Source organism: Gastrolobium bilobum, unplaced genomic scaffold (genome assembly GCF_033153095.1).
Source record: "Gastrolobium bilobum isolate Gb01-03AN ecotype WA unplaced genomic scaffold, APGP_CSIRO_Gbil_v1 utg4904, whole genome shotgun sequence".
In the NCBI taxonomy this organism is placed as follows: domain Eukaryota; kingdom Viridiplantae; phylum Streptophyta; class Magnoliopsida; order Fabales; family Fabaceae; genus Gastrolobium; species Gastrolobium bilobum.
Genome location: NW_026895085.1, coordinates 107,407 through 134,010, shown reverse-complemented (window position 1 = coordinate 134,010; position 26,604 = coordinate 107,407). Strand labels below are relative to the sequence as shown.

The 26,604-nt window shown below is 32.8% G+C and overlaps 1 protein-coding gene across 1 annotated transcript; it reads left to right on the top strand.

Annotated features, from left to right (window-relative positions):
• Positions 1-23,149: 23,149 nt before the first annotated feature.
• On the top strand, positions 23,150-24,965 carry LOC133286727 (GDSL esterase/lipase At5g33370-like). The gene is made up of 5 exons (XM_061484520.1): positions 23,150-23,393; positions 23,583-23,710; positions 24,020-24,262; positions 24,383-24,635; positions 24,733-24,965. Exons 1-5 carry the CDS (start codon positions 23,150-23,152, stop codon positions 24,963-24,965), a joined length of 1,101 nt encoding a protein of 366 aa, XP_061340504.1.
• The last annotated feature ends 1,639 nt before the right edge of the window (positions 24,966-26,604 follow it).

Genomic DNA, 26,604 nt, shown 5'->3' with positions numbered 1-26,604 from the left:
ACCAGTCAGTTTGTTCGTATCGAGTATTGAGCGCAGTGACAGTGGATTAGTCATACTAAAAATGTAAAGATAGATTAATTAATATATATTGTCGTGTTACAAATTATTAAAGACTTTAAATAATTTTCCCCTCCTACTATTTTATCTAAGTCAATGACCCTTACCATTTGACTTAGGGTTAATCTACTTTTAGATTTGACCTTAGTGAGATTAAGAGTGCGATTATTTATTTTTAACCCCCGTCTGTGACCGCAAGATTCATTTAAATAATGGGTTGATCCTTATCAACAGTATCTCATACCCTCTCTTAACATTAGGTTGACAACTCCTTGTCACTTAGTGGTCCATCTATTGAACCAACCTAGCATTATTACCCTACGCACATAAGCCCGGCTGAGCCTGCAACATATGCCTCAGTTAAGCATTAACCAGCACCATAAGTGTCTCACACTTCTAACATTACTTTTGCTCAACGAAACAGTGGGTCCCAACTGAGTTGTGGAGCACCACTATTTAGAGGAGGTTTGAGTAATATTGGTGGTGGGAGGTAATCATGCGCTTAATAATTTATTCCTTTCAAGGGTTCCTTTTATTTAGGGTTTACTAAGTCTCATCAAACGCATATGTATGTTATCATGCTAGTCGTAACCTATGTCAAACATCTATCGGTTTACATTAGTCGCAATTGGACGTGCATAATAAGGCATACAAACGCGGTTTGTCCAATTCATGCATACTAGACGTCTTAAGTCATATAAGCATACATTCGCGATACACTATCTCATGCATACTAGTCGTACAAAGCATACAAGCATATAAAACATTTTTATTTGAGATAGTCATGGTGCTCGCGCATTCGTCCATCTTGCTTCTCAAGCCACGGCCGCTTGTCGTCTAAACGCCACTAGCCTAATTTTCTAATTACAAATAATTAAAGAAACTCTAAAACATCTTTGGAGGGACAAATGAACAATTACAAAATTCAAAATTCAAATTACACCTCTAATTTAAATAGAGCAAAATTACACATTAATTTAAAAATTTGAAATTCAAATTTCGGGCACCATGACCATCCCCTTCCTTTTTGCACCTGGAAGGTTAAACAACTTGCAAGCACAAAATATCTTATTATCACATAACATGTTCTCACATATATCTTGATATTTAACAATTAAACATCAAAACAAGAATCAAAATTCAAAAATTTTCCAATTTTCTCCCAATAGTCAAATTTTGCATCTTTATGCATAATTCAAATATTTGTCAAATCTTTCTCAAAGAACATAAAAATTAAACCATTCATTCAACCATAACAAATATGGCCGAACCATACATCATCATGCACAAAAAAATTTTATGCTATGTTTATGAACAATTCATCTAACAAAAACACAAAATCATCAAGATCAAAATGAACAAAATCAAGAATCCTAATTTTATTCATATTGTCGAGATATGCCATGAACCCTTCATGCATTTTTAAAATTAAAAAAAAAAATCATAGAGAAAATAATGCATTTGAATATTCACATCATGGCCAAATCATATTCCTTTCTAAAAGATGTTTCTTTTGTAAACTTTCACAAAGAATCAAAACAAACAAAACCATGAGTTCATGTAGATATATGAACACCATAATCATATTAAACATGTTCATAAAAAGACAATCCACATGCAAAGAATTAATCTTTAACAACTTTAAAGACCTTTTGACCGTGAAAAACAATTTTCACAAACAAGGTACCATCACCCGCCGATGGTAAAGCAACCGGGCTCTGATACCACTTGAAAGTTAAATGGCCTTGAAGACCGAAGCATGTGAGAAGGAAAAACAAAATTTTTCAAGCGGAACTACACATGTATTCAAGACTCATGCTTTAAGACAACATGATGTTACCCTTGTTTGTGATTCAAACAGCAAGGAGATCACTGTCAGGTTTGAAGGGTTCAAACCCTCTAACGTTGATCCACACCACCCACGTCAAGATGCAAGAACGCTTTCTTGAAAGCCACCAATTGACCACCACACCAAGCTTGCTAGGCGTCCAATGTGTGAAGGAGGAGGCTAGGTAAAGGTGTTTAGAAGAGTAAAGTCTTCAACATGAAAACTTCACAAGAGTGGGGCATGGATTGGAGTAGAATTGGCTAGGAGTTTTTTGTGAAAACCCTAAGGATAACCTACCCAAGTTGGCGCACAAGAGAGTGATGATAATGAGAGAGTTAATTCAGATTTTTCACTTCAAATGACATTAAAAGTGGCGCACAACAAGAAGAGATAAATGTGGAGTTGTTGCAATTCAAAATTCCCAACAACCTCCTCTATGAATCCTCATGAGACTAGGTCTTTATCTAGTCAAGATTCTGACCAAGTGGTCATCATATGACCATCCTATCTATGCGCACCATTCAGCCCCAAAAGGGGTCCAGATACGTTGAGCAGTTGCATTCAAGTTTGAACCAACTAGCTCACTGATTCTCTCAACAACCAAATCTGATTGGAGCTTGTTTGATTGACAAGATGACACTCATATCCAACCAAAAGTGGCGCCCCATTCAGCCTTGGATGATCTCCAAAGATCTCCTCTTGATACAAGAGATTTGTTCCAACAAGATCTCATCTTATCCTTTTGTTATGAAACAACTTTTCACAGCCAATTCAAATTCGAATTCAAACATTTAAATTCAAACGTTCAAACATTTAAATTCAAAATTCAAATTCAAATTTCAAAACTCAAATTCAAAATTCAAAATTCAAAATTCAAAATTCAAATTCAAAATTCGAATTTCAAAATTCAAATTCAAAATTCAAATTTCAAATTTCAAATTCAAAATTCAAAATTTAAATATTTGATAATTAATTTAACCAATTAAATTAATTAGTAATGACTTGGACCATCCAAGTCCATTTACATGATTCATGTGCCCTTTTCCCTTTAGGTGGGCTTCCAAACTTCTTCTTGGGCTAACAACCATTATTAGGCCCAATACCTTTAATGCTAGATCATCATGACAATAAGGTGTTAGTGTGTGACCCATTAGGTCCAACATAGCCACTGACATAAATGGGCTCGGGCTCAACAAGCCCACAACCTATTTAATGACAACACAGAGCACTAGCAATGCTTTGTTGCCCCAGAGCTAGTTAGATTAATGACTTGATCATCCTATTACACATATTTGGTTGCCGTATATATTTCCTTTCGTCTCGGTTACCTTCCCATCAAACCTAGGGTAAGGAAACGTATCAACCCTTGCGGTTTAGGGTAAGCTTTATTCGAAATTGGGAATCTTCAATTTACTGACTCTAACGGTAGATCATCTCATGATCTCTTTTACTATGCATAGATTCTCGAGTCCCAGTAAATGTCATCCCGATTTCTCTGGTTTACAGATAACCTAATCTCTCACAGAGATTTGACAAATTCCTTCAGCTTATCACCCTAGCCCTGTGCTCTTTCAGGACAAGCCCAACAGTGTACCTATGAGTCTCCATGTTTCAAGCAGACGAGGTATACAATCAAAGCATGCCTTCTAGAACACAGTCTAGGTAATAACTTCTGGTCTAAGGAAAGACATACCCAAATATAAAGAGACTACTCTAATGATACTATCTGTGAGATTTCCTCATAGAGTCTCTTTGTGGGTCTGTTCAGTGCGAGTTATACCCTTATAAGTCCACCCACGACTTTAGCTAAGACATCTCCATATCTGTAGCACATGAGGTCTTTACCTTGTATCCAAATACAAGTAGATAAGTCGTGCTAGTCTTACCCGAGATCACTGATCCCCATTCTCAGTGTCTCTAGACTAGGAACATAAAATTAGGAATAAACATGCGGTATCCTTAATCCTCATGATCGTGATCTCATCACAGATACTCAAGAAATACTTGTTCTATTCCAAGGGGTTTATCCAGTTACTCATATAAAATATTAACAATAATATTGAGACAAAATATGAAACAGGATAAAGAGTGCTTTTATTTATTTGCGACAATATAAAAGGTCCACATATGTCCTCATCTAATCAAAAGATTGTCTCTAGGACATCCATATACTAACAAATTACTCCATAGTTCTTCTTACCACCCCCAAACCGACGGGAAAACAGAGGTGACAAATTGGTACCTTGAGCAGTACCTGCGAGCTTTTTGTGGCGATTACCATGCTCAGTGGTCTAAATTCCTTTGTTGGGCAGAGTTGCACTACAACACTGTTTTCCATTCTGCCATATCCATGTCCCTATTTGCTGTCTTACATGGACGTTTCCCTACGATGCTTCCACATTATCCTATAGGCTTGGTGAAAATTGAAGCTTTGGACTCTTTATTATGCCAATGCAATGATATTATTGGTAATCTAAAGAAAAACCTTCAGCATGCTCAGAATCGGATGAAGATGTAGGCCGATAAACATCGCCATGACCGTTCCTTTACTGTTGGTGATTTGGTCTTTGTGAAACTCCAGCCTTATTGTCAGGTCTCTGTCGTTCAAAGAAGAAACCATAAGTTGGCCATACGATTCTTTGGACCTTTTCTGGTGCAGCGTGTTATCAGTCCAGTTTCTTATCAATTGGAGTTTCCACCAGAAGTTCGTATACACCCTACTTTTCACATTTCCCTTCTCAAACCGTTTCATGCTTCCTCACAGCAGCTTTCCCCATTACCGGCAGAAGCTATAGACAACAGGCCAGTTTAATCCCTCATTACTGTGCTGATGTCCAGGATTATCATTGATCAGGGGGTGCCACAACATCAGCTGCTCATCCAATGGTCCAACACAGTGCCAGAAGACGCTTCTTGGGAATTTGAAGATGCCTTGAAGCAAGCTTACCCAAACCTGGACCTTGAGGACAAGGTCTTTTTTGAAGGGGAAGCGGATGTTACGGGCTCACAACAGCAAGGGAAGCCCAATGGGATACAGGAAGCCAGGCCTAAAGTGGAAGCAGCAAGGCCTATACGGAAGAAAATGGCACCAGCTTGGAAGAGGGATTTTGTCTAGTGTTTTAGGGTTATAGTCACTTGTCGGTGGTGATGTGCTGGCTTTGTAATAAGTGACGTGGCAAGTAGCTGCGCAATTTCTGGATTTCTGTTGAAAGATTGTTAGGATAGTTGCTCTCTCCTTGTTATAACAGTAGAGAAAGTTGTATTTGCATTCATCGTGAATTTTAATCTGAGTTTGTTTCCGTTTTTTTTTTCTCTTAGGAATTTCTTTTCTAACATCGACCCAATATGTAGAAACACATAAATGCATAAAATAAAGAGATAGAGAGAAGAGAAATAAACACTTATTGTTTTAAAGTAGAAAATCTCCCTTAATACAGAAAAGTAAAAATCATGGGACCTAGTCCATAAAAATTTCCACTATATGAAAAATGAGATTACAAGATTCTTTTTGTTGAGCAAATGGCTTCTTATACAGGAAGTGGAAGAACACCTAGAGAGGGGGTGAATAGGTGTTCTCAAATTTTTCAAAAACTTTTTACACGTAGATCTTTAAAAATGATATGCCTAGGCAAAGTTGAGTTATTCAGTTCAATCACCACACCAACACAACAAGATTTACAATTATTAATTTATCTTACAGACTCAATTCAAATAGCAGTCACACAATTATCACAAATAATGATTTTACTAACAATCCCTATATGCCCAAAAGCTAACACAGTTCTAAATGAATATATGAGAACAAATAAATTTGTACCTTAGACTTTTGGTTAGCTTTGATTTGCGCAACTAAACAAAAAATTATTAGTACTGTGCAACAACTAATATAGATTTAACTACAAGAAGTTGAATATTACAAAACTGCACGTACTACAAAAATACAGATTAAAGCTAAATCACTATTAGTCCTAATATATCAAATACAGTAAAATTCAACAAACCAGAAATCAGTGTTTCTTTTTAATCCCTAAAGCAGAAAATTAAAAATTAAAAATAGAGAGACAAAAGACACACAGTATATCCTGATTCACACCCCTTAGTGCAATGAAATGCTACTCCCGGGCTGAAGTAGCCGTAGATATTTTATTAATCACAAGAGTATTATTTTACAAACACTCAACACAAGCAATCAATCTAAATATCAATAGTCTTCCAAGTCCTACACTGCTCCAAGCTCTAAGAATATTCTCAAGCTGAACCTAAGAGTTCACCAACTCCTCTCATACAAGAATTCCACACACCCTAGTTGATTCTTGAGGCTCCAGGCCTTGAGACACACTCTCAAGCCAAGCAAAGGTCGCCAACCCACTCGGTTGCACCTCACACACCTAGAACAAATTTACCACACATAACTACTTCCATTTAACAACCAATATAGTGTTCTGATTTATAACAGAAATTTTTTCAACAAATACAGTGTCCTATCACACCAAATATATCACAATTAAGATCAAACTAAGCTCCAAAATTTATGTGATATGCAGTGAATCAAGATAATGCAACACAAATCCTGAATTCGGAGTCAAAATACGTAAAAAGGGTAAAACGGTAAATTGCCAAACACGTAACCTTAGGAAATGAAATGTGAGTAGAAGGTCTCAAATGGAAAAACTAACCTTGGAAATGGATTCAGAACGAAAAATTGAGTGGTTAGGCAAGTTTCTGAAAATTTGATGAATAGTATTTTTACAGGGTAAAAATACAGAGTTACAATTGCATCGAAAAGCGTGGAGAGTGAATTTTGAGCTCTAGGCTTGAAAATAAGTTGGAAAAGATATGTAGGACTAAGAAATATGATTATTGATGAAAATTGATTGAAATTAGAATTTTTGGAGAAGCGTGCACACACTGCACATAACAGCTTAAGTGACTTTATTTAACGGAATGACCGAAAAACTTCGGATTCATCTGCTCAATGGAAATTAAAGGACTTTATTTAACGTTAAAGTTTGGATTTTTTAAATAGTCTAGGAATTAATTGGAGTTTAGTGGTTTAAACGGGAGATTCGAAATAATTTGAATTGCGCGAGGTGGCGAGCGGGACCCACCCACTCAAGTGGACAAAGCCACATGTGCATTGTCACTATTCATTTTTTCCTCCCCTCCTCCCTTCCTCTCCAAACCCGCGGCCTACCCCTTTGGTGTGCAAGTTTTTTCTTATTGGATTTTCTCAACCAAATCTCCATCAAAACTCAACTTCCATCACATGAAAATTTAAGTAGAATGTCTTCCAAACCCAACCATGCTACTCTCAAGCCTTGAAATCCTCTAGTGTTGCAGAAAAGTGAGACCCATTGCCACAAAATTTTGAGGAAACTTGGTGTTGTTAATGTTGTTTGATCAAGCCATTGCTTGGGTATTGTGTGGAGGAGTCTTAGGCCTTGATCCTTGGTAAGTTTCAAAACTTTTCATTGGATAAATTGGTTGATTGAATTTATGAACCCTAAGCTATGTGTATGTGGATTGATGTGGTTGGGGACATCAAATTGAAAATGTGTATTAGATAAATATGTCTTAGAATGATGTTTTATGATGATTGAGCTCATAAAAATTATTGGAGAAAAATGATTTAACTTCGACAAATTTTGTGTTCATGAACAAGACTTTGTGAATGGAGATTGTGGGGTGATTGTATAATTGAGTTGTGGAGTAGTTGTATTGGTTAATTATAGGTTGTATGATGTGTTTGAAGTGTGGAATTGAATTGAATACCCCTTGGTATATGGACATGCACAATTCGGCCATCTAAGGAAAAGTGAAGGAAAATGTTGTAAAATTCATATAATTGGTGTTGTGAGGATTGGAGCTAAGTTTAAATAGGTTGTGTGATGGTGTGATGCATGTGAATTGGAAGCAAAATCATTGAATGTGTGTGGGTTGTGATTTCGGCCTAAAAGAGGAAACTAAGGAAGTTGAGGTTGATTGGTAATTTAATGAAGTTGGGAACTTGAAATGATGTTGTTAGGAGCTTGGGAAACCATTGGGATGTTGGAATAAATAAAATTAACAACCTAAAATCTGTAAAAGGGCCTTGAAGGCCGAATTGTTGTGGTGTGTGGGGAAGTGTAATGTTATATTTCAACTTGATTTACAATTGAATTGATGATCCTATATGTGATCATTGTAGGTTGCCTCCCACGGACGTGATCCTTGAGGATTGAGCTTAGTGGATTGCCTTTGGTCCTTGACTAAAAGGATTGTGGTAAGTATTTATGTCAAATTGCATGAATGCTTGAATGACCAAGTGAGTGGTCTTTATGTGGTTCTAATGAACGTGAGAATGACCTTGTGTAGGCATTTCTGGGTGGATTGAGTTATTGTGTAACTTGCTTTGGAGCTACCTAGCTTGGGAGCTTCAAGAAGGTAATCCCTTGGTACTGGGGTTAATTCCTGTGTGTGCTCCACCATGCCCATTGGGGTAGTGGTTGAAGGTTGTATGTCAATGATGTCGTTATAATATGCTCATGCATATGTATATATATGGGTACATAGGATGTACCATATATCTGACCAGTAGATAGATTGTCTTAGGCGTTACGGACTTCTGCTGGATGGTCTCCGTGAGGAAGTTCCAGTTGGCCTGGGGCCATAGAGATGTTATCCGTTGAGGAGCACTCAAAGAATGTCTCGGGTGTATTTAGATGGAGGGTGCCTTGGATTATGTTCTGGGAACACATTCTTGGATGAGAGCCCGTAGGCTATATGCCGAGACCAATAAGCCAGATGTTGCGTGATTTTAGCTATGACCATTCGAGCTTCATCGCATGTTTTCTCCTTATGCACCCCTACTTATCTAAATCCTTTGCTATATCCCTTTTTGGTTGTTATGATTCATTATTGTATATTTACATCTGAGTGAGCCATTGGGCAGAGTGATCTCAAGAACCTCTGGGTTACTGAGATATATTCGTATATCTCACCTCGCGTTTGGGTATTATTTCAGGTGGTTGTAGCGAGGCAGGAGCCATGGGCAAGAGGCCCACATGATGAGCTTTGGAGTTGGAGAGCTTTTGTATTTTGAGGCCACTTTTGGCATAGGCTAGACTTAAAGCATGAACATTGTATATTGCATATTGCATTAAGGGATATACATCTTGTCATATTTGTTCATTCTACATTTTGGCTAAGTTTAGTTGATTATATGTCTTGTTGTATTTTGAGGATTTCATTGTATTTATGTTTATAATTTGGAGAATTGTAATATTATGATCATGGACCTTATGTAATATTGTAAATCATGTATGTGATGAAAGGGAAATAAGGCTATTTTAGGTTATGATTTATATGCAAATTGCCAAGAATGCATGCAATTGGATAATGTGATTGTAATTAGTTTAAGTTTTGATAAAGTTAAGTAATGGATTGTATATGGATGAAAATATTGTAAATTGTTATGGGTTGTAAGAGCACCAAGGCATTGTTCGTCTTTGTGTGCCACCCTTGTCTATTAGATACCCTTGAGGTTTAAAAACACATTTTTGATAAAGTGGGATAGGTTGAATAAACAAAGGAGGTGCCGTAAAAAATTATACTTAAATGGCAGTTTTTAGGCTAACTTTGGGAGAGCATATTTCTCTGCACGAAGGTCGAATAAGGAGGTGAGACACATCATTTTGAAGCATGAGATGTCAGATATGTTATTTCAAAATTTGGTAGCATTTGAAGCTGTGTACCGACCTGTAGACGCGTTTGAGTGAAGACTACCCAAATGGCCCTGCACGTGGGGGCTGTCAGGTCCCTGTTTAGCAAAAACAATTTCTCCCTCAATTCTTACTCAAATTAGGCTCATGATATCTTAAATTAAATCTTAAAGTGTCTAGTTTACTGTATAAAGATTTTAGAGAAATTGATTGAGTGGTTTGTTCAGAATCGCAGAAATGGTAAGGTATATTTGGTGCCCTGTTTGGAGTTGGCTGGCAGCTTTGTTTGTCCAACTTCAAATGGTGATAACCGGAGCAAATGAGGACTTTATGAGGCGTGTGATACCTTGTTGAAAAGATAATTGAGTTTAGAATAACATACTAAAAGATGAGAGGTTTGTAACATGGATATTTCGCACAGTATCCAAAAGACTGAAGCATGTTCAGTTATAGAAAAACCGTAAAAGTGAGATTTATGCTAAGTGAGTTTATGGGAACCGTTTAGTGGCTTAAAATAAGTAATGTATGATAATTAGGCATTTATTTTATTTATTCCGCGTTTAGAATTCAGTTATAATCACAACTTATGTCATTACGTTTTATTATTATTTTTTAAACGCTTACGTAATGAAAAGAAAAAAGTTTACTCGCATTTTTAAATGAACTGTTGTGATTGTAACTGCACTTAATATCATAATCAATGTTAACAATACCGATATACAACCGGCTGTTAAAGGCTTAACGAATTGGCGCTATTTGCGAGGGAAGACTTTCATGAATTGGTGCATCTTGCGCGAATATGTAAGAGAACATGGAGTAGTAGGCTCCAATATAAGAGATGGAATGGCGCTAGTGGCGCCAATACGAAGAAAGTGTGGCGCTAAAAAATTTAATGAATAATTGACCATATATTCATATGTTGACTTCCAATGACCATTCTTTTTGAAAGCATAGGCTGATTTCAACCTTTGAAAAGTCAAAGCTCCTTTTCTTTTAATCATTACAAAGCCTACTCTTTATCTTATTGTTTCACTAAAAGTTAAAACTGACGTGAAGCTGATGACTTACAAAAATTCTTGACACTTGTTGCGATACGACAAGTATATCGGTCGTACAAGTAATAGAATAATGAGTAGAGTTATCGTTCTCACAAGGATTAAATGCACCAATCACTATTCTCATTATTCCCCTTAATTTGGACATATCCAACTAGTTTGGAAGAGTAATTTTTACTAACAAAATTAAAATAAAGACTATTGCAATTTAAAGTAATTCAAACAAAGAATGCAGAGAGCTAAGACAGTTTTAATAATTCAATAACGGTAACTGTAGCTAGAGTATATTTCACCTCTGATCCTCCTTGAGTAATTTAAATTAATTTCAATAATATTTTATCTTAATTGTTTCAAACAATTCATCTTCTTAATAATTGATCAATTAAGTCCTAACGTCTTAGTGCCTTTAACCCTTTAATCCAATTAGAATCTTAATATCTTAGTAATTTCTTTCAGATTAAGCCTTAAACACGATGAATTATAAAAGTTTGCAATTTCTACAAGCCTATGTCTAGATCATGCAAGAATTGGTGTTTACCCTTGTCAGAATTAAAATCTCAATATGCCTATTGTGAACAATAATCCTCGAATCCCTATATAATTGATCAAGTCATACAAGGATGCATAAAATTAATTCCAAGGTAAAACACAAATAAGATGAGGCAATTTATTAAAGAAACAATTTGAACCAAATAAGGATTCACGTCAAATCCATATCCCTAACTACAAAAGAAACTTAGCCAGACATAGCTGGCTTAAATAAAACAAAGAAATAAAAAAAAAGTAGAAGAAATCATGAAAAAGAATAAGAAAAGAAATCAATATTGCCCAATTCTTCAAGTCTTCTCTCTTTGAAATTCTCCAATCTCCAGCAAAACTCCTCCCTTTCTAAATGTGTCAGCCTCCGCTTTTGTTTCCAATAGTTGCATTTTAATAGTGATGAAATCATATCTTTTAATTTTCCATAAGATCTTCAATGGAATCTTCACTAGAATTTTCAATCATATTTTTAATCAAATCCTTAAAATCTTCCTTTTTATATTTAAAGGAAAATTTTCCTTAAAAATATTTAAGAGAATCTTCAACAAGATCACCAATCAATTATATGATTCAGAAATACAAAACAAATCCACTTGATCTCTCCAATTTATCTTTTTATTTAGCTACAAATTACTGCAAAATATAAGAATTTTTATGAAAATATTACTTAGAATAAAATAACACTTTAATTATAATTCTCATAAATTTTAATTATTTTTAAATCAATTTCATACTCATATTGATCCTTAATACATAACAAATTGGAGACACATCAACACCAATGAACTCCAAATCACCTAGAGATCATTCTCCAAGCCTTAAACCATGAAAACACTCAACTTTTCTTTCATGAACAGTACATAGGTCGCAGCCTTCATGAAGGGAAATCAAAAGATTCAAGGCTTCTTAGAAGAAACAAAGCTTAGGGTTTTATTCATTAGGCTTCAATGATCATTTTTTGTGAAATAGTCATGATGTTTTTGTGAAGTTTTCTAAGAGAAATGAACTCTCAAAGCTCTTCAATGGTGGTTGTTCATGGAGAAGAAAGGAAGCAAAAATCTCAAGGAGATGTAGAGGAGAAACAAGAAGAAAAAACAATTTATAAAGCTTAAAAGTTAACTAGCCACTTTTGTTGAATTTCTTAGATTTTTAAACTAATTGAATTTGATAACTTATTAATTAGTCATTCTTCCTTCTATGTAGGTGTAGATTTTTATGGATAGCAAGTGGAAGAACCGACTTGCTCATGGAGGAAGCCTAGTAACTTAGTAATTAAGCTTACTTTGTCAACTAAGTCATTATTTTGACCTATACAGATTCTTATTGGTTGATTTTAACATAATTTTGACTTATTTTTAATTAATTATCTAATCATAATTTGACTAATCTAAGATCACTTTAATTCCATAAAATTCTCTAAAGAATTTAATTAAACCATCTAAATCAAGTTTAGACGTAATTTTGACTTACTTTGACTTTATAACACTTAACTAATTTTTCGTTGGTTCTAATTTTATAATATTTGACTTAATTCTTTTAATCTTTCTATACACTATATATTTAAATTAAGAACACTTATAACTCATAAAATTTACCAGATAATTTAACTAGACTAACAGAATTCAGTTCAGACCTAATTTTGTCAAATTATCAAAATAACCATGTCTTTCATCAAATTGACATCTATGTTCCAACACATATTTCATACTCTTATCTAGGTTCTAATTGACTTGTTAGGCATGAATTGTATTCATATAATCACTATCATGTAGATTACATGATAAACTTGTCAAATTCTCATTGATCCTTCAATTAACTCTTAAACCTGTCAGATTCTCTTTGATCCGACCATAATGTAACACCCCCAATTTACAATCGGTTTGTTAATGTTCATAATGGTATATAAAGTGCTTCTTGCTTAGATAAAATAGCGAAAGACTTAAATAAAGTATCACTGTTACGCCACGTAAAATGATGACTTAACTTTTTTCCAAAACTTTATAATATGTACAGTCTCATACCTGTACAGAAGTCTTACTTGAATCCATGTGACCATAACCAATGGTCAATGACTATCCGAATGTGATAACTTGCACTACTCGGATAGAGTGTGACGGACAACATAACAGCTATAATCTGGACAACTAGGGATAAAATCCCACAATTAAACTTGATACCTGATATCCAAAAAATCATATCTAATACACCTGAACTAAAGTACGGCTCCATGCCATTCAGATTATATATAGCATGTACAATACCTAAATACAAAATTCATGTCTCTAAATATACAAATAGACATACGCAAACACATGCCTCTCAAAATAGATAATGACTGAAAATATGCATGATCATATCATCTCATGCTCACAAAATAGGATATACAGTTATTCTGAAAATACTAAGCTAAATACATGCTTTAGTTGGATCCTCTAACCACCCTGAATAGGCCTCTTGCCCTGAGAGGATTCCCTGCTACTTGAGTACCTAAAATATATCCCCATAATGCGGGGTGAGAATGAATCTCAATAAACTCTGGGTTTATGGAGCAGTCTCCATCCATGAGTTCACTTTCTGCATGAAAGTCAGATACAAAAATATAGATAACAACATGTAATCCTACAATCACCAAACAACATGAAATCTTGTAACCTTGTAACTTGGATACTTTCGAGGCTTGATCCCTCTTATAAAGTACCAACTTGTAATTGTTCTATGGCCATGAACCTTGATACAAACCAATCATGTACCTTGAGACAAACCTTGAGACATCTTGTATACTTGTCTACTTGAATAAAACACATCACATCACAACATGTATTTGTATACTTGAAATAAACATTTCAAATCACAACATGTACTTGGCCTACATGAATGCAACTATATTAAGTTCTCACATTAATCACAGATTATATATAACAAAACCATAATCCAATGAACTATGGTGGAACAACAAAGACGGGGAAAACTCCTAAACAGAAAGCTTACCTGACCAAAAGTTTTTCTTGAAAAGTAACTTGAAATACTACTAGCCTGTACTTGCAACTTGATCTTCCAATGTCAAATCCATTGATTGCACACTAGAGTCGTGAATAAAATAACATTAATCACTACATACTTGTTACTTGATCTTGAAAAATCAACAAGTTCATATGTGAATTTCGAAACTAACTTGATAGTAGTTCACATGGTTATTCCAATACACTTGATCTTGTTAATTCATGCCATCAAACAAGTCTTAAACATTTTTATCTTGTTTTGTACAATTTCTTGCAAATTAGGACTTACACATGATACTGGGTTTTTCAACCTAAAACCTACTTGAAACATGCTTGATTACACTTGATACTTGACACTATACATTTGCTTGTAATTAAATAACATTGTAAGTCATTTTCTTTAGTATGACTGAAGCATATATGTGTATATTCATCAAGTATTCTTGCTCTCTTGCATCATCAAAATACCTTAATAAACTTGAATTCATCTAAGGTTTAATAACCCATTTACTTGACATGAAATTAAATTCATAACCACTAGAAATTATACATAACCAAATGAGGTTTTACACATTTAACTTGCTTCTATTATCATCCAACCATCAACTTACCCAACCCTAATCACGATTTCTCATTAACATAACATGAAAACAACTTCTTAGACAATTATTAAAGCATGGCCGAAATGCTAACATAGATTTCCAACCTTGACAATCTTCATCAATTTATTCATGAAAGTTCCATTTCTAATCTGATTGCCCTGGATTTTTAACATGTTATAGTAGACATATGTAGCTTTAATTTTCCATAAACCACGCTCTATTTGTAGTCTTATAACTTCAGATACGATTTTTACAAAATAGGGGCAGATTTGATACCTAAACAAGGTTTATGAATCTTTTACAACTTCCAATGATTCAAACATGACTCAATCAACTCCGTGAACATCAAATACCATGAATACACATCAAAATATATCATATCCAAATGATATAACATATCCATGTTCAACCATATTCAAGAGAAAACCCTAAAATTATAACTTGAAAACTAACGGTTTAAACTTGAATTTTTTGACACCAATGAACTCCAAATCATCTAGAAGTCATTCTCCTATCTTCAAACCATGAAAACACTCAACTTTATACCCATGAACAGTGTCTTGGTAGCTGCCTTCAAGAGGAGAAATCAAGATATTGAAGGCTTTTGAAAAGAAACTAAAACCATAGATAAGTTCCTAAGGTTTTAAGGAATATTTCGTGTGAAATAGTCATGATGTTTTTGTGAAGTTTTCTAAGAGAAATGAGCTCTCAAAACTCTTTAATGGTGGCTGGTCTATGGAGAGGAAAAATGAGCATAATTTTCGTTGAAGATAAGATGAGAAAGATGACAATTCAACTTATAAACACATAAAAGCTTTCTAGCCACTTTTGTTGACTTTCTTGATTTCTAACCAATTGAATTTTCTAACTTGGTGACCAATCCTCTTTCCCTTTCATTATATATGCTGAACAAGGAGTAAATAAAAGAGATATAACTGACCTAGGTGCATAAAAATCAAGGTAACTTAGTCATTAAGCTTACTTTATTAACTTAGTAATTATTTTGACCTGCATGAATTCTTATTGGTTGTTTCTAATGGAACTTTGACTTAATTTTAGCAATTAATCTATCATAATTAGACTAATCTAAGATCATATTAAGTTTATAGAATTTTCTAAACAAATTGATTATACCATCCAAATCAAGTTTAGACGTATTTTTCCCTATTTTCTAACCTAACTGATTGTTAACTTACTATATGGCAATAAAAGCACTGCATTCTTGATTAAAGTAGCGGAAGACTTAATATAAAGTATCACAATAGCTCCATGTAACTACGTGAATTAACTTTTACATTTATTATTTCTTTAGTACTTGCTTAATTCCTGGTTTAACCTAACTTGATAGTAAGGGTTGTTATACTCCTAACTCTTTCTTCGATGGTTCTATAAGCCACTCCTTCAGTTGTGAAGTCTAGGCGGTGTCTTCTCCAATTTGATTCATGCTGACCTGCAATGAGTATCAAATGGGTCGTAGTATTATCTACCATTACCAGAACGAATTAATTTCAACTTCTTTGTCATTTCTCTTTCAACCATGACATGGAACTCCTTGAATCTTTAGAGAACCTGGTCCTTAGTATTCAACAAATACACCCACACTTTGCGAGAGCGATCATCAATAAAAGAGACAAAGTAGTAAGCCTCATTAAGTGATCTTTTCGACATGGAATAAATGTCCATATGGAGGAGGTCAAGAATATATTTGCGCCTTTTGAGATGATCAGGCTTCACAAATAAAATTCGGCAGTGCTTTCCAGCCAAACAATGAGTATAACTTTACTAGAGTTGTCCCTTCAACCCAAGTCGTAAGCTTTTCTTTGTCAATATTTGGAGCTATTTCTTGCTCATGTGGCCCAAATGCTTGTGCTATAACTCCGCATTGCATCCATCTTGGACTGTGTTAGCTTCTCCATCAAGTATTCTTCCCTGCATCACGTAAAGAGAAGTATACTATGGTTGTCCTTATATTCGAGCTTCACAAGGTAACACCTCAGATGGTCTTGTTCCTTGGAGTCTTCTTTTGGATCATGGACTCTAACTTCATCCATAACTCATTAGAGTTGTTATATTATGATATGTGCTGTAAAAGGGTTTTTGCTATGTACTTCCTTATCATGGCCACAACTTTTCTGTTCAGAATTTCTCATTCCATCTCGTTCTTTCGTTCCGACGTCTCTGTACTTAGGAGAAGCTTATACATGTCTTTGCAAAATAGATAGCCTTCCATTATTGGTCTCCAATGTTTAAAGTTGTCAGTTGTGATTTTAAATATATCTCTATTGTGAGAAACACAGATCTCCATCTCGTATTCTTGAAATCCTTCAAACTTGGGCCCTAATACCACTATTGGGATAGGGTCCCTCTATCAGCGATAGCTAGTAAGTTCTCCAAGTAGAGCCCATCAGTTTGACACTTGGAGGTCGATCTCCTATCAACAAGAAGAAAAATATAAATGTAGAAATTTGAGAAATTGAGAGAAGAGAGATAAACACTCAATGTTTTAAGGTGAAAAATCTCCCCTAATGTAGAAGAGTAAAAACCAAAAGACCTAGTTTAGAAATCTTTCACTATGAATAATGGGATTATAAAGTTCTTCTATAGTGACTCACTAGAGGAACACATGATTTCTTCACCCAACAAGGATGGAATACAAAGTTCTTCTCTGAAAGAGGTTACTTGCTTAAACTTTTCTCTAGAGGAATACTCACACTTGCTATAAGCTAACTAACAATTTGTTTAATAAGTTAACCTTTTACAAAGGAAACTCGTCCCATTTTTTACATGGGAAAACCCTTCATCTTTTTTGCAAAATCTTCACCTTTTTTGGGGTTGTTGGGACATTCAGCCATGTACATTAAATTGTCTTGAACGCTCAGCCACCAAAGCACTGAATAAGGAACATTTCCCTACAAAAATAAGTTTCCTTATGTTACATGCTTTGAATCTTCTTAGCCTTTGTTTAGGAGTTGGTTTTAGGAGGGGAAGGTTTTATTAATCTCTTCCCATATTTGTGAGTTTAAAAAAGTGAGAGAAAGGAATTGAGATTTTTCACAAAACCCTTCTTGTTCTTAAAACTAAAGTTCCCCCATTTTGGGGGGTTTGAAGGGAAAAATATTAGAAATTACTTTTCTTGCCTAAGTATTTAAATGTGACACTACTAGAAAAGTCCCAAATATCGATGGAATTTATCTACAGAAATATTCTGTCGAAAATAGTGACGAAATTTTTGACGAAAATCATATTTCGTTAAAAAAAGTTTCGTCGAAACTAAAGACGAAATTACAGACAGAACAAGATTTGGTTATAATCACTTACAAAAAAAATTTACGAAAAAAAAATTATGTCAAAACTCTTGACAGTTTCTAAATTTCGTTAACTTTTTCGTCAAAATTTTAAACGAAAAATATTTGCATGAAAATTTCCAATGGAACACATTTCCATCGAAAATTTCCAACAGAAAACATTTAAGTCAAAATTCTTGACGGAATCTAAATTCCATTGATGGAAACATTTATGTCCAACTTTTCAACAAAAAATATTTCCGGAAAAACTGTCGACGAAACACATTTCTATCGAAGATTTTCAATGAAAAATATTTCTGTCGAAAATTTTGATGGAAAACATTTCTGTCAAAAATTTTGACCAAAAAAAAAATCCGTCAAATTTTTTTACGAAATCTAAATTCTGTCTAAACTTTCGACGGAAACATTTCCGTCAAAAATTTTGACGAAAAATATTTTCGTCAAAATTTTTGACAAAAACACATTTTCAAGTAATATTTTAGAGGGAAAAGATATCCGTAAAAAAATTTGACGAAAAATATTTTCGTAAAAAATTTCAATAAAAAATTCGTTCAAAATTCTTAACGGAATCTAAATTTTGTCCTAATTTATACGAAAATATTTCCGTCAAATTTTTTGACAAAAAAACATTTTTGTCTAAATTTTCAACAAAATATTATCAAAAAAATTTACGGAAAACATTTCCTTCAGAAATTTCAACGAAATTCTTTTTTCCTTCAAAACTTTCGACGAAATTCTTTTTTTCTCCAAAACTTTCGAAAGAATTTTTTTTTCGTCAAAAGTTTTGGCACAAATTTATTTCCGTCAAAATTTCGACGGATAAAAAATTATTTCGCCTTACAACAAAAAAATTCCATCGAAAACATATTTTTCATCGTTTGAAATGTAGAAATTCCATCAAAAATATTATCTTTTTTTAGTAGTGTGGAAAGTACATAAATAATTTTAAAAAAAAATTAATTTTATTTTATTAATAAAGTATAATAATTATTAGTTTTTAAAGAAAGGGTAAAATGATAAAATTATCTCATTTTCCCCTATCTTTCTTTCTTACCATTTTTTACTCTCAAACAAGGGAAGAGAATACCCTTCGTTTCTCTTCCGTAAGTTCCCTTCCTTTTTCTTGGATTTCTTTCCTTCCCCTCCCCTCCAAACTCCCAAACAAAGCCTTAATGAATATTGATGACAATAGTTGTGAAGAGGGGGAGAAATGTAAAACACTTTGACACTAAAATGTAAAACACTTTGACACTAAGTTAGAAAGGGCACAAAAGAATGTAAAAAGAAAAAAAGAAAGAAGAAAGAAAGGGCACAAAAGAGTAGAAAGTATGAGAAGAATGACGAGTAAATGATAACTCCTTATCTAATGTTTATGATTGCTTTGTTCAAGTCAACTAATTTGGAAAAAAATCTCATATCCTATCTATTTAAGATAACCCTGATTATTTTATATATAAATCTCTCGAAAATCTACACATATATTTTACATTTTATGTTACGCTAGGATTGGAGAATATAGATATAAAAGAAGATTCCGAAATTTTCGGAGAGTGCAACTCTCTTTTTAGGGGTTGAACGTGTAATTATGCCTAGACCATATCATGTCCGGAACAAATACTAAAAACAACTCCTTTGGAAATTTTATTTTATTTTTATTAATTTAATTATATATATATATATATATATATATATATATATATATATATATATATATATATATATATATATATATATACACACTTGTGGCAGAAATCATGGTATTATTATAAATATAATTTATTTCAAGGTTATAATAGTCTTTTTCATTATAATTTTTTAATCTTTCAATTCAAAACAACATCATTTTGAGAGCGAATGTAGATAACTTATCTACATTCAGTGTAGAAACATTAAAGCCATATATATATATATATATATATATATATATATATATATATATATATATATATATATATATATATATATATAAAAGAAAACATAAACGATGTGTTGGTAGAATTTTAATGGCCTCACAAGTGGGAAATGAGGGAAGGATGATTATTGAGTGTTGCAATTAGGTCTAATCAATTCACCGCAGTCTCAGCTCCAAAATTAAAATCTTTGACCGAATTAGTCATCAACTACAAACGTTACTAATCAAAGTTTCAGAAATGTTTCAGACTAGTTTTAAATTTTTTCATAACCAAATAATTAGAGTAGTTGATATAAAAGCATGCTTACACAGCTGAATTTTGAACACATACGAATTAGTTTGACGAAGGCACGTACGAAAAAGGGGCAGTTTAATTTGTCTGTGTATTTTTAAAGAAATAATAATAATATTTTTTAAGGAAATTTTTTTTTCCTGCAACGATAAATAAAGTTATATTCAACAACCAAAAATAATGTCATTTTGGGTTTGGATAAAAAAATATAGAGTATTTTGAAATATTTTACTTTCTCTTTATTTTATGAATTTTACTAAAATAACTTGTATTTTTTTTTCATAAAACCCTAAAATAATGTTGTTTTGACATTGCAAGAGATAGATAATGTTATTTTTATAATAATCAGATAAATTAAAAAAATTAATTTTTTTCAGAATTTAGAAATGACAAAAAGTTATAAAAGCATTTATATCGTAACAACTTTTTTTTAGTTGAGTCAAACATGCCTTAAGTTGATATTCATGGAAATAGATTCTCTAATGTTAATAAAAAAATATATGATATGGTAGAATATCATAATCATATAAAGGTGAATCAATGGTTATGATTTTGTAACTATCTATTTCAATATATTTTTTCTCTCTTCCTTTGTTACCATTGATCCATTTTTATATGATTATGATTCCCTGCATGACCATGTCATTTTTTTTTAACATTAGAGGATCTATAACGCCCCGTTGTACACCCGAAAATGTTGATATTACTTACGATATTAAGCGCAGTTACAATCACATTGATTCAATTAAAACTATTGATAAACTTTTTCTTTTAAACATCGTTCATTTACATTTTAAAACATTGTTCATTTACTAAACATTGTTCATTGTTCATTTACTCTCAGTGTGCTGCCCGATTTCAACACGAACGTAGTTTAGTAAAATTGACATAACTCGAGCTACAAAGATCCAAATTGAGCGAGATTTAAACCTATGTGAAGCTAACATATAGGGATATAACCTTATAAAATATTAGAGCCACTGGATGAGTATATCAATACCAGTTTAGGATTGAAGTTGATGCTACAATTCCGAAAGTTCAGTTTCGTCAGCTACCTTGCGAGTTTAATAAATCTGGCTATACTTAACCAAATGATTAATGTAATATCTTTCCGGATAGCCCGAGACATCTAGTTTGTCATAATGAAAAGGTTAGAGTTAATGGTTAAGTGTAGTGGTCTTAATTTAGAGAATGTTACATGGTTACAATTACGGTTATGGTTATATTAAATACGGTTTTGTTTTAAAACGTAAATGAACAATGTTTAAAAGAAAAAATTTATCCGTAGTTTTAATTGAACCAATATGATTGTAACTGTGCTTAATATCATAAATAATGTCAATATTTTTGTGTGTATAACGGGGTGTTACAGGATCTTGATCTGATATTCATATATGTTTCTTTTTCATATTTTCAGTTACATTTAAAACTTTGACCGTTGTTATCCAACATTATATTAGTCAGAACTCATTTATAGCAACTTTTGTAAAATATTATTTAGGATAAAGTGTGTGTCATTTTAAAAGATGTAAAGTTATGTCATTTTAAGAGAGAGAAAGAGATAGATAAAGGAAGAGAAAGAGTTGACCAAAAAAAATAAAAGTGTAGGTCCCACCTCTTTGTGAGAGTGAAATGATATAAGTTGTATCATTTAAAAGGATAAACACTTTTCCCTATTATTTAATACCAAATAATTTACTTTTTTATACAAATATATTTAGGCTTTCATTTTATAATTATACTTCTTTTTTCGACGGATTTATCATGAATTTCGAACAAAAATATCCGACCAAAAATAACACATTTCTACTAGTGTCATGATTGAGTATAATTTTTTAATATAAAATAAGGGTTTAGTATGTGTCATTTTAAAGGATGTAAGTTGTGTCCTTTTAGTTTTTTTACTCTATGTACTCCTGATAGTATATAGTTATAACATGAAAAGTTTTGTTCACGTTAACTGATTGAGGAGGAAAAAAAACAACTTTAATGTTATAACTATGTACTACTGAGAGTATATAAAGCAAAAAAAATTAAAAGGACACATCTTACATCCTTTTAAACACAAAAATTTTCTTATAAAATAATTAACTTATGATAGCTTTGTACGGAGCATGGTCAAAAGTATCAAGATTCTATTGCTCCATGATGCCCAAGTGAAATAATATCTTAACTTGATATGATCTTGTGTAACTATGTAAGAGTTAGTTTATTATATTTTTTTTTTTTAATATAATTCATCAGTTCATTGATTACTCAACTAGTCTGATTCAAGATGGGTAGAATCATATAGACGACAAAGCTCTCCCTGCTAAATTTTAACACAGTTGTATTTCTAAGTATTCAAACTCGAAATCACTGATGAAATTAAAACAATCTCTTATCAGATCCACGTAATTGGTGGTATTTTATTATCATTTGAATGAAGTCATATAATACATAAGGCTACATACAGCTGCTTTAACTATATGCATCTAAGTTTCATAAGGTAAAGTTTTTAAGTAAAACTTAATGAAATATAAAACAATAAACTTTAAAAGCTATTACAAATTACTTAAAAAAGGTAATGTGGAAGTGACATTATTATCTACCTTCATGTAGTTGCATCTCAATGAATCCAACCTATCACATTTACGTTTGTCAAAATGTGCCACCATTTTCAGAAGCAGAACATAAAAACATCAATTAAAGAGCACCGTAAAGTGACCTCCTATGCAAGTAGGATCTGGATTAAATCATGGGAAAGTGTTTATTATAAAAACACTTGAATCCAAGGTAATCCTCCATCAACATCCAAAAACTAGTACTCAATTCAGTTAACACAAACAGACCAACCACACATCCAAAGGTTCATTTTCAATGGCAACCTTGTCAAGTTTAGTTCCTTTGGTGATTCTTAGTTTAGTTTTAGTAGTTGGAGTCATGGTAGGTGGTGCTGAAGCAAGGGCTTTCTTTGTATTTGGTGATTCACTTGTTGATAGTGGAAATAACAATTTCTTGGCCACCACAGCACGTGCTGATTCTCCTCCTTATGGAATTGATTATCCATCTCGTAGACCAACTGGCCGTTTCTCCAATGGCTTCAACATTCCTGATCTTATCAGTTATGTTTTCATATATGTTAACACCTCTTGAACCCTTTTTGCTTCAACATTCTTTTTCTTTTTCTTTTTTAAACTTCAATTCCATCATGCACATTTGATTACCCTTTTTGTTCATGTAGCTTTGCCTAATATAACCAACTAAGCCTAGACACATAAGAGTGTATATCTAACTAGTTGAATTGTTACAGGTCAGAAACTTGGTGCTGAGTCAGCATTGCCATACTTGAACCCACAATTAAGAGGAGAGAAGCTCCTAGTTGGTGCCAATTTTGCTTCAGCTGGAATTGGAATCCTTAATGACACTGGAATTCAGTTTGTAAGTTGATTCTTTACTTCCTATGATATATACTATCTAATAAATGTCAATAAAGCATGTTCAAAACCTTATGCATCAGCATATGTAAACACAGGGGAAGGATCCATTTACAAATTTTTGTTACAAATTTATGCAAATTGCACTATGTTCTCCCGGGAAAAGATAGTGTGATTAGTGTTCTCCCGGAAGAAAATAGTGTAGTTTGTAAAAATTTGTAAACAAAAAAATTTGTAAATATAACTTGCCCCGTAAACATAACCCAATTAAGGTTAGAAGTTAGAAAATGATTAATAAATGCAACTTTTGCAGGCAAACATAATAAGAATGTATAGACAGCTAGAGTATTTTCAAGAGTACCAGAACAGATTGAGTGGTCTAATTGGAGCAAGTAGAGCTAAAAGTCTAGTGAATCAAGCACTTGTTCTCATCACTGTTGGTGGCAATGATTTTGTAAACAACTACTACTTAGTGCCAATTTCTGCAAGGTCACGCCAGTATCCACTACCTGAATATGTCAAGTATCTCATCTCTGAGTACCAAAAGCTTTTGCAGGTAACACCCCATCAAACACTATTAATGGCAGAGTTTAAATAACTCTATTAGACTTTATAGCATAGCTTGTCCAAACAGAACTCTTGTGATTCCTATTTGTTTTTATGTAACAATATACAGAAGCTATATGATCTTGGAGCTAGAAGAGTTCTTGTGACAGGCACAGGACCTTTAGGTTGTGTTCCTTCAGAATTGGCACAACGTGGCAGAAATGGACAATGTGCTGCTGACCTACAAAGTGCTGCATCATTGTATAACCCTCAACTTGAAAACATGTTGTTACAACTCAATAGGAAAATTGGCAGGGATGTTTTTATTGCTGCAAATACAGCACAAATGAATAACAACTTCATCAATAACCCCACAGCATTTGGTACTATCCTACACACACTACACTACACTAAATAATTTCCATGTGAAAATAGTCATAAAGAAACAATAATTGACATTTATGTTGTTGATTTGGACAGGATTCATAACATCAAAAGTAGCATGTTGTGGGCAAGGACCATATAATGGTATTGGGCTATGCACACCACTCTCCAACCTGTGTCCCAATAGAGACTTATATGCATTTTGGGATGCATTCCATCCATCTGAAAAGGCTAATAGGCTTATTGTGGAGAATATTATGTCAGGTTCTAAAACCTACATGAACCCAATGAATCTTAGTACCATCTTAGCTTTGGATGCTACCACATGAAGATAGATATTTACACCAACCCAATAAATCCAAGCACTCCTTATTGGATGCTACTTCATGATGTCTCTCATTGCTTTTTTTTTTAATTATTGTAATTGTGATTTTCGTAATCCTTAATATGTAATTGCAGAACATAATTAATGGAAGGCAGAAACTTCCATTTACCTAGTGAAACAATGGAAAATAGAAATGGTGAATTCATTCCAAAACTGTTATTCTGTTCTTTTTTTTCGTCTATTGGAGCACCCTTGGCAGCTACATGTGAAGTACTAATTATTAGTTTATGAATATCGATATTAAAACAAAAATATTAATATTTTTATCCTTTATTTTTTTTTAATTTATTTACAGTATTCGTGCACAATCTTTATCCTTTATTTTTAAAAAATTGCGGTATTCATGAATATTAGCAGATATTTAAGAATTTTAAAAATTAAAAAAAAATAAAATAAACATTAACATTAACATCACATACCACAAATTCATTTAACAATTTTTTTAGTAGATTCATTCAACAATTCCAAACTCTTATAAAATTAAAATAGTTTACAAAATTTAATTGTAAATCAATTTATATAAATAATTATTACACGATTGATATATATTTCTTTTAATAATTTTATCATTATGATTTTATTTATTAAAAAAATCATCATAAAATAATTTGACTAGATAATCCGAGCCTTTATGTCACCCACTTTTACTACAGGACAAGATATCAATATCGTCCTCACTCTCATATAATCACTTTAACTATATTGCAGCTTACTTTTATCCATGATTTATAATACACTAACATCCAATAATTGTTCACTCAATTGCATGCATTATCAAATAATCTCTACAACCACCTATATATATATATAAGCAACACTGATGCTCTAATATTTTACTTTTTGTTTTACTTCACCTCTATCTAATAATACTAATTTGAGCGCTGGAATCATCACACCTAAACCCCCACTTTATTTTTCATCACAGCACATGATGAAGTTACATAAGAATCTTTTTCTTTTTTTTTGGAAGATGAAGTTACATAAGAATCTAATAGTGATCATGATTAATATTTAAAAAAGTGTTACATACATTTATTTTTGAAAGAATATAGGAAATTTAAATTCTTTGTCTCGAGCACATGAGTACAGTAACAAATAATTCTTCTTTGATAATTTTTTTATTTAACACAATGAAAATTTAAATAAATAAAATAAGTAGCGGACTTAGGGGAGGGGCGTGGGCTGGTGGTCTCCCCTCCCTAAACTTTGATATTTTTTTAATATATATATATATATAGAAAAGATTTTTTTACAAATTTTTGCAAATTAATATATATTCCCGAAAGTACATAGTGTAACCGAATATATTTCCGAGAGTACATAGTATAGTTAATAAACAAAAAATTTATAAATATAATCTTCTTTATAGAGCTTTGTTTTAGTGGGTCCGGTACACATGGTCCCATTCCAAAAATAGCAAAGGACAAGGGAGTGGGAGGGAATTTTTAAAGAAGTGAGAGAAAAAAGAAAGCACATTTTTCCAAAAATAGAAAATGGACCACCCTAAGAAAATAGTCCCGGCTCATTTTAAAAAATCCCCTCCATATATATATATATATATATATATATATATATATATATAT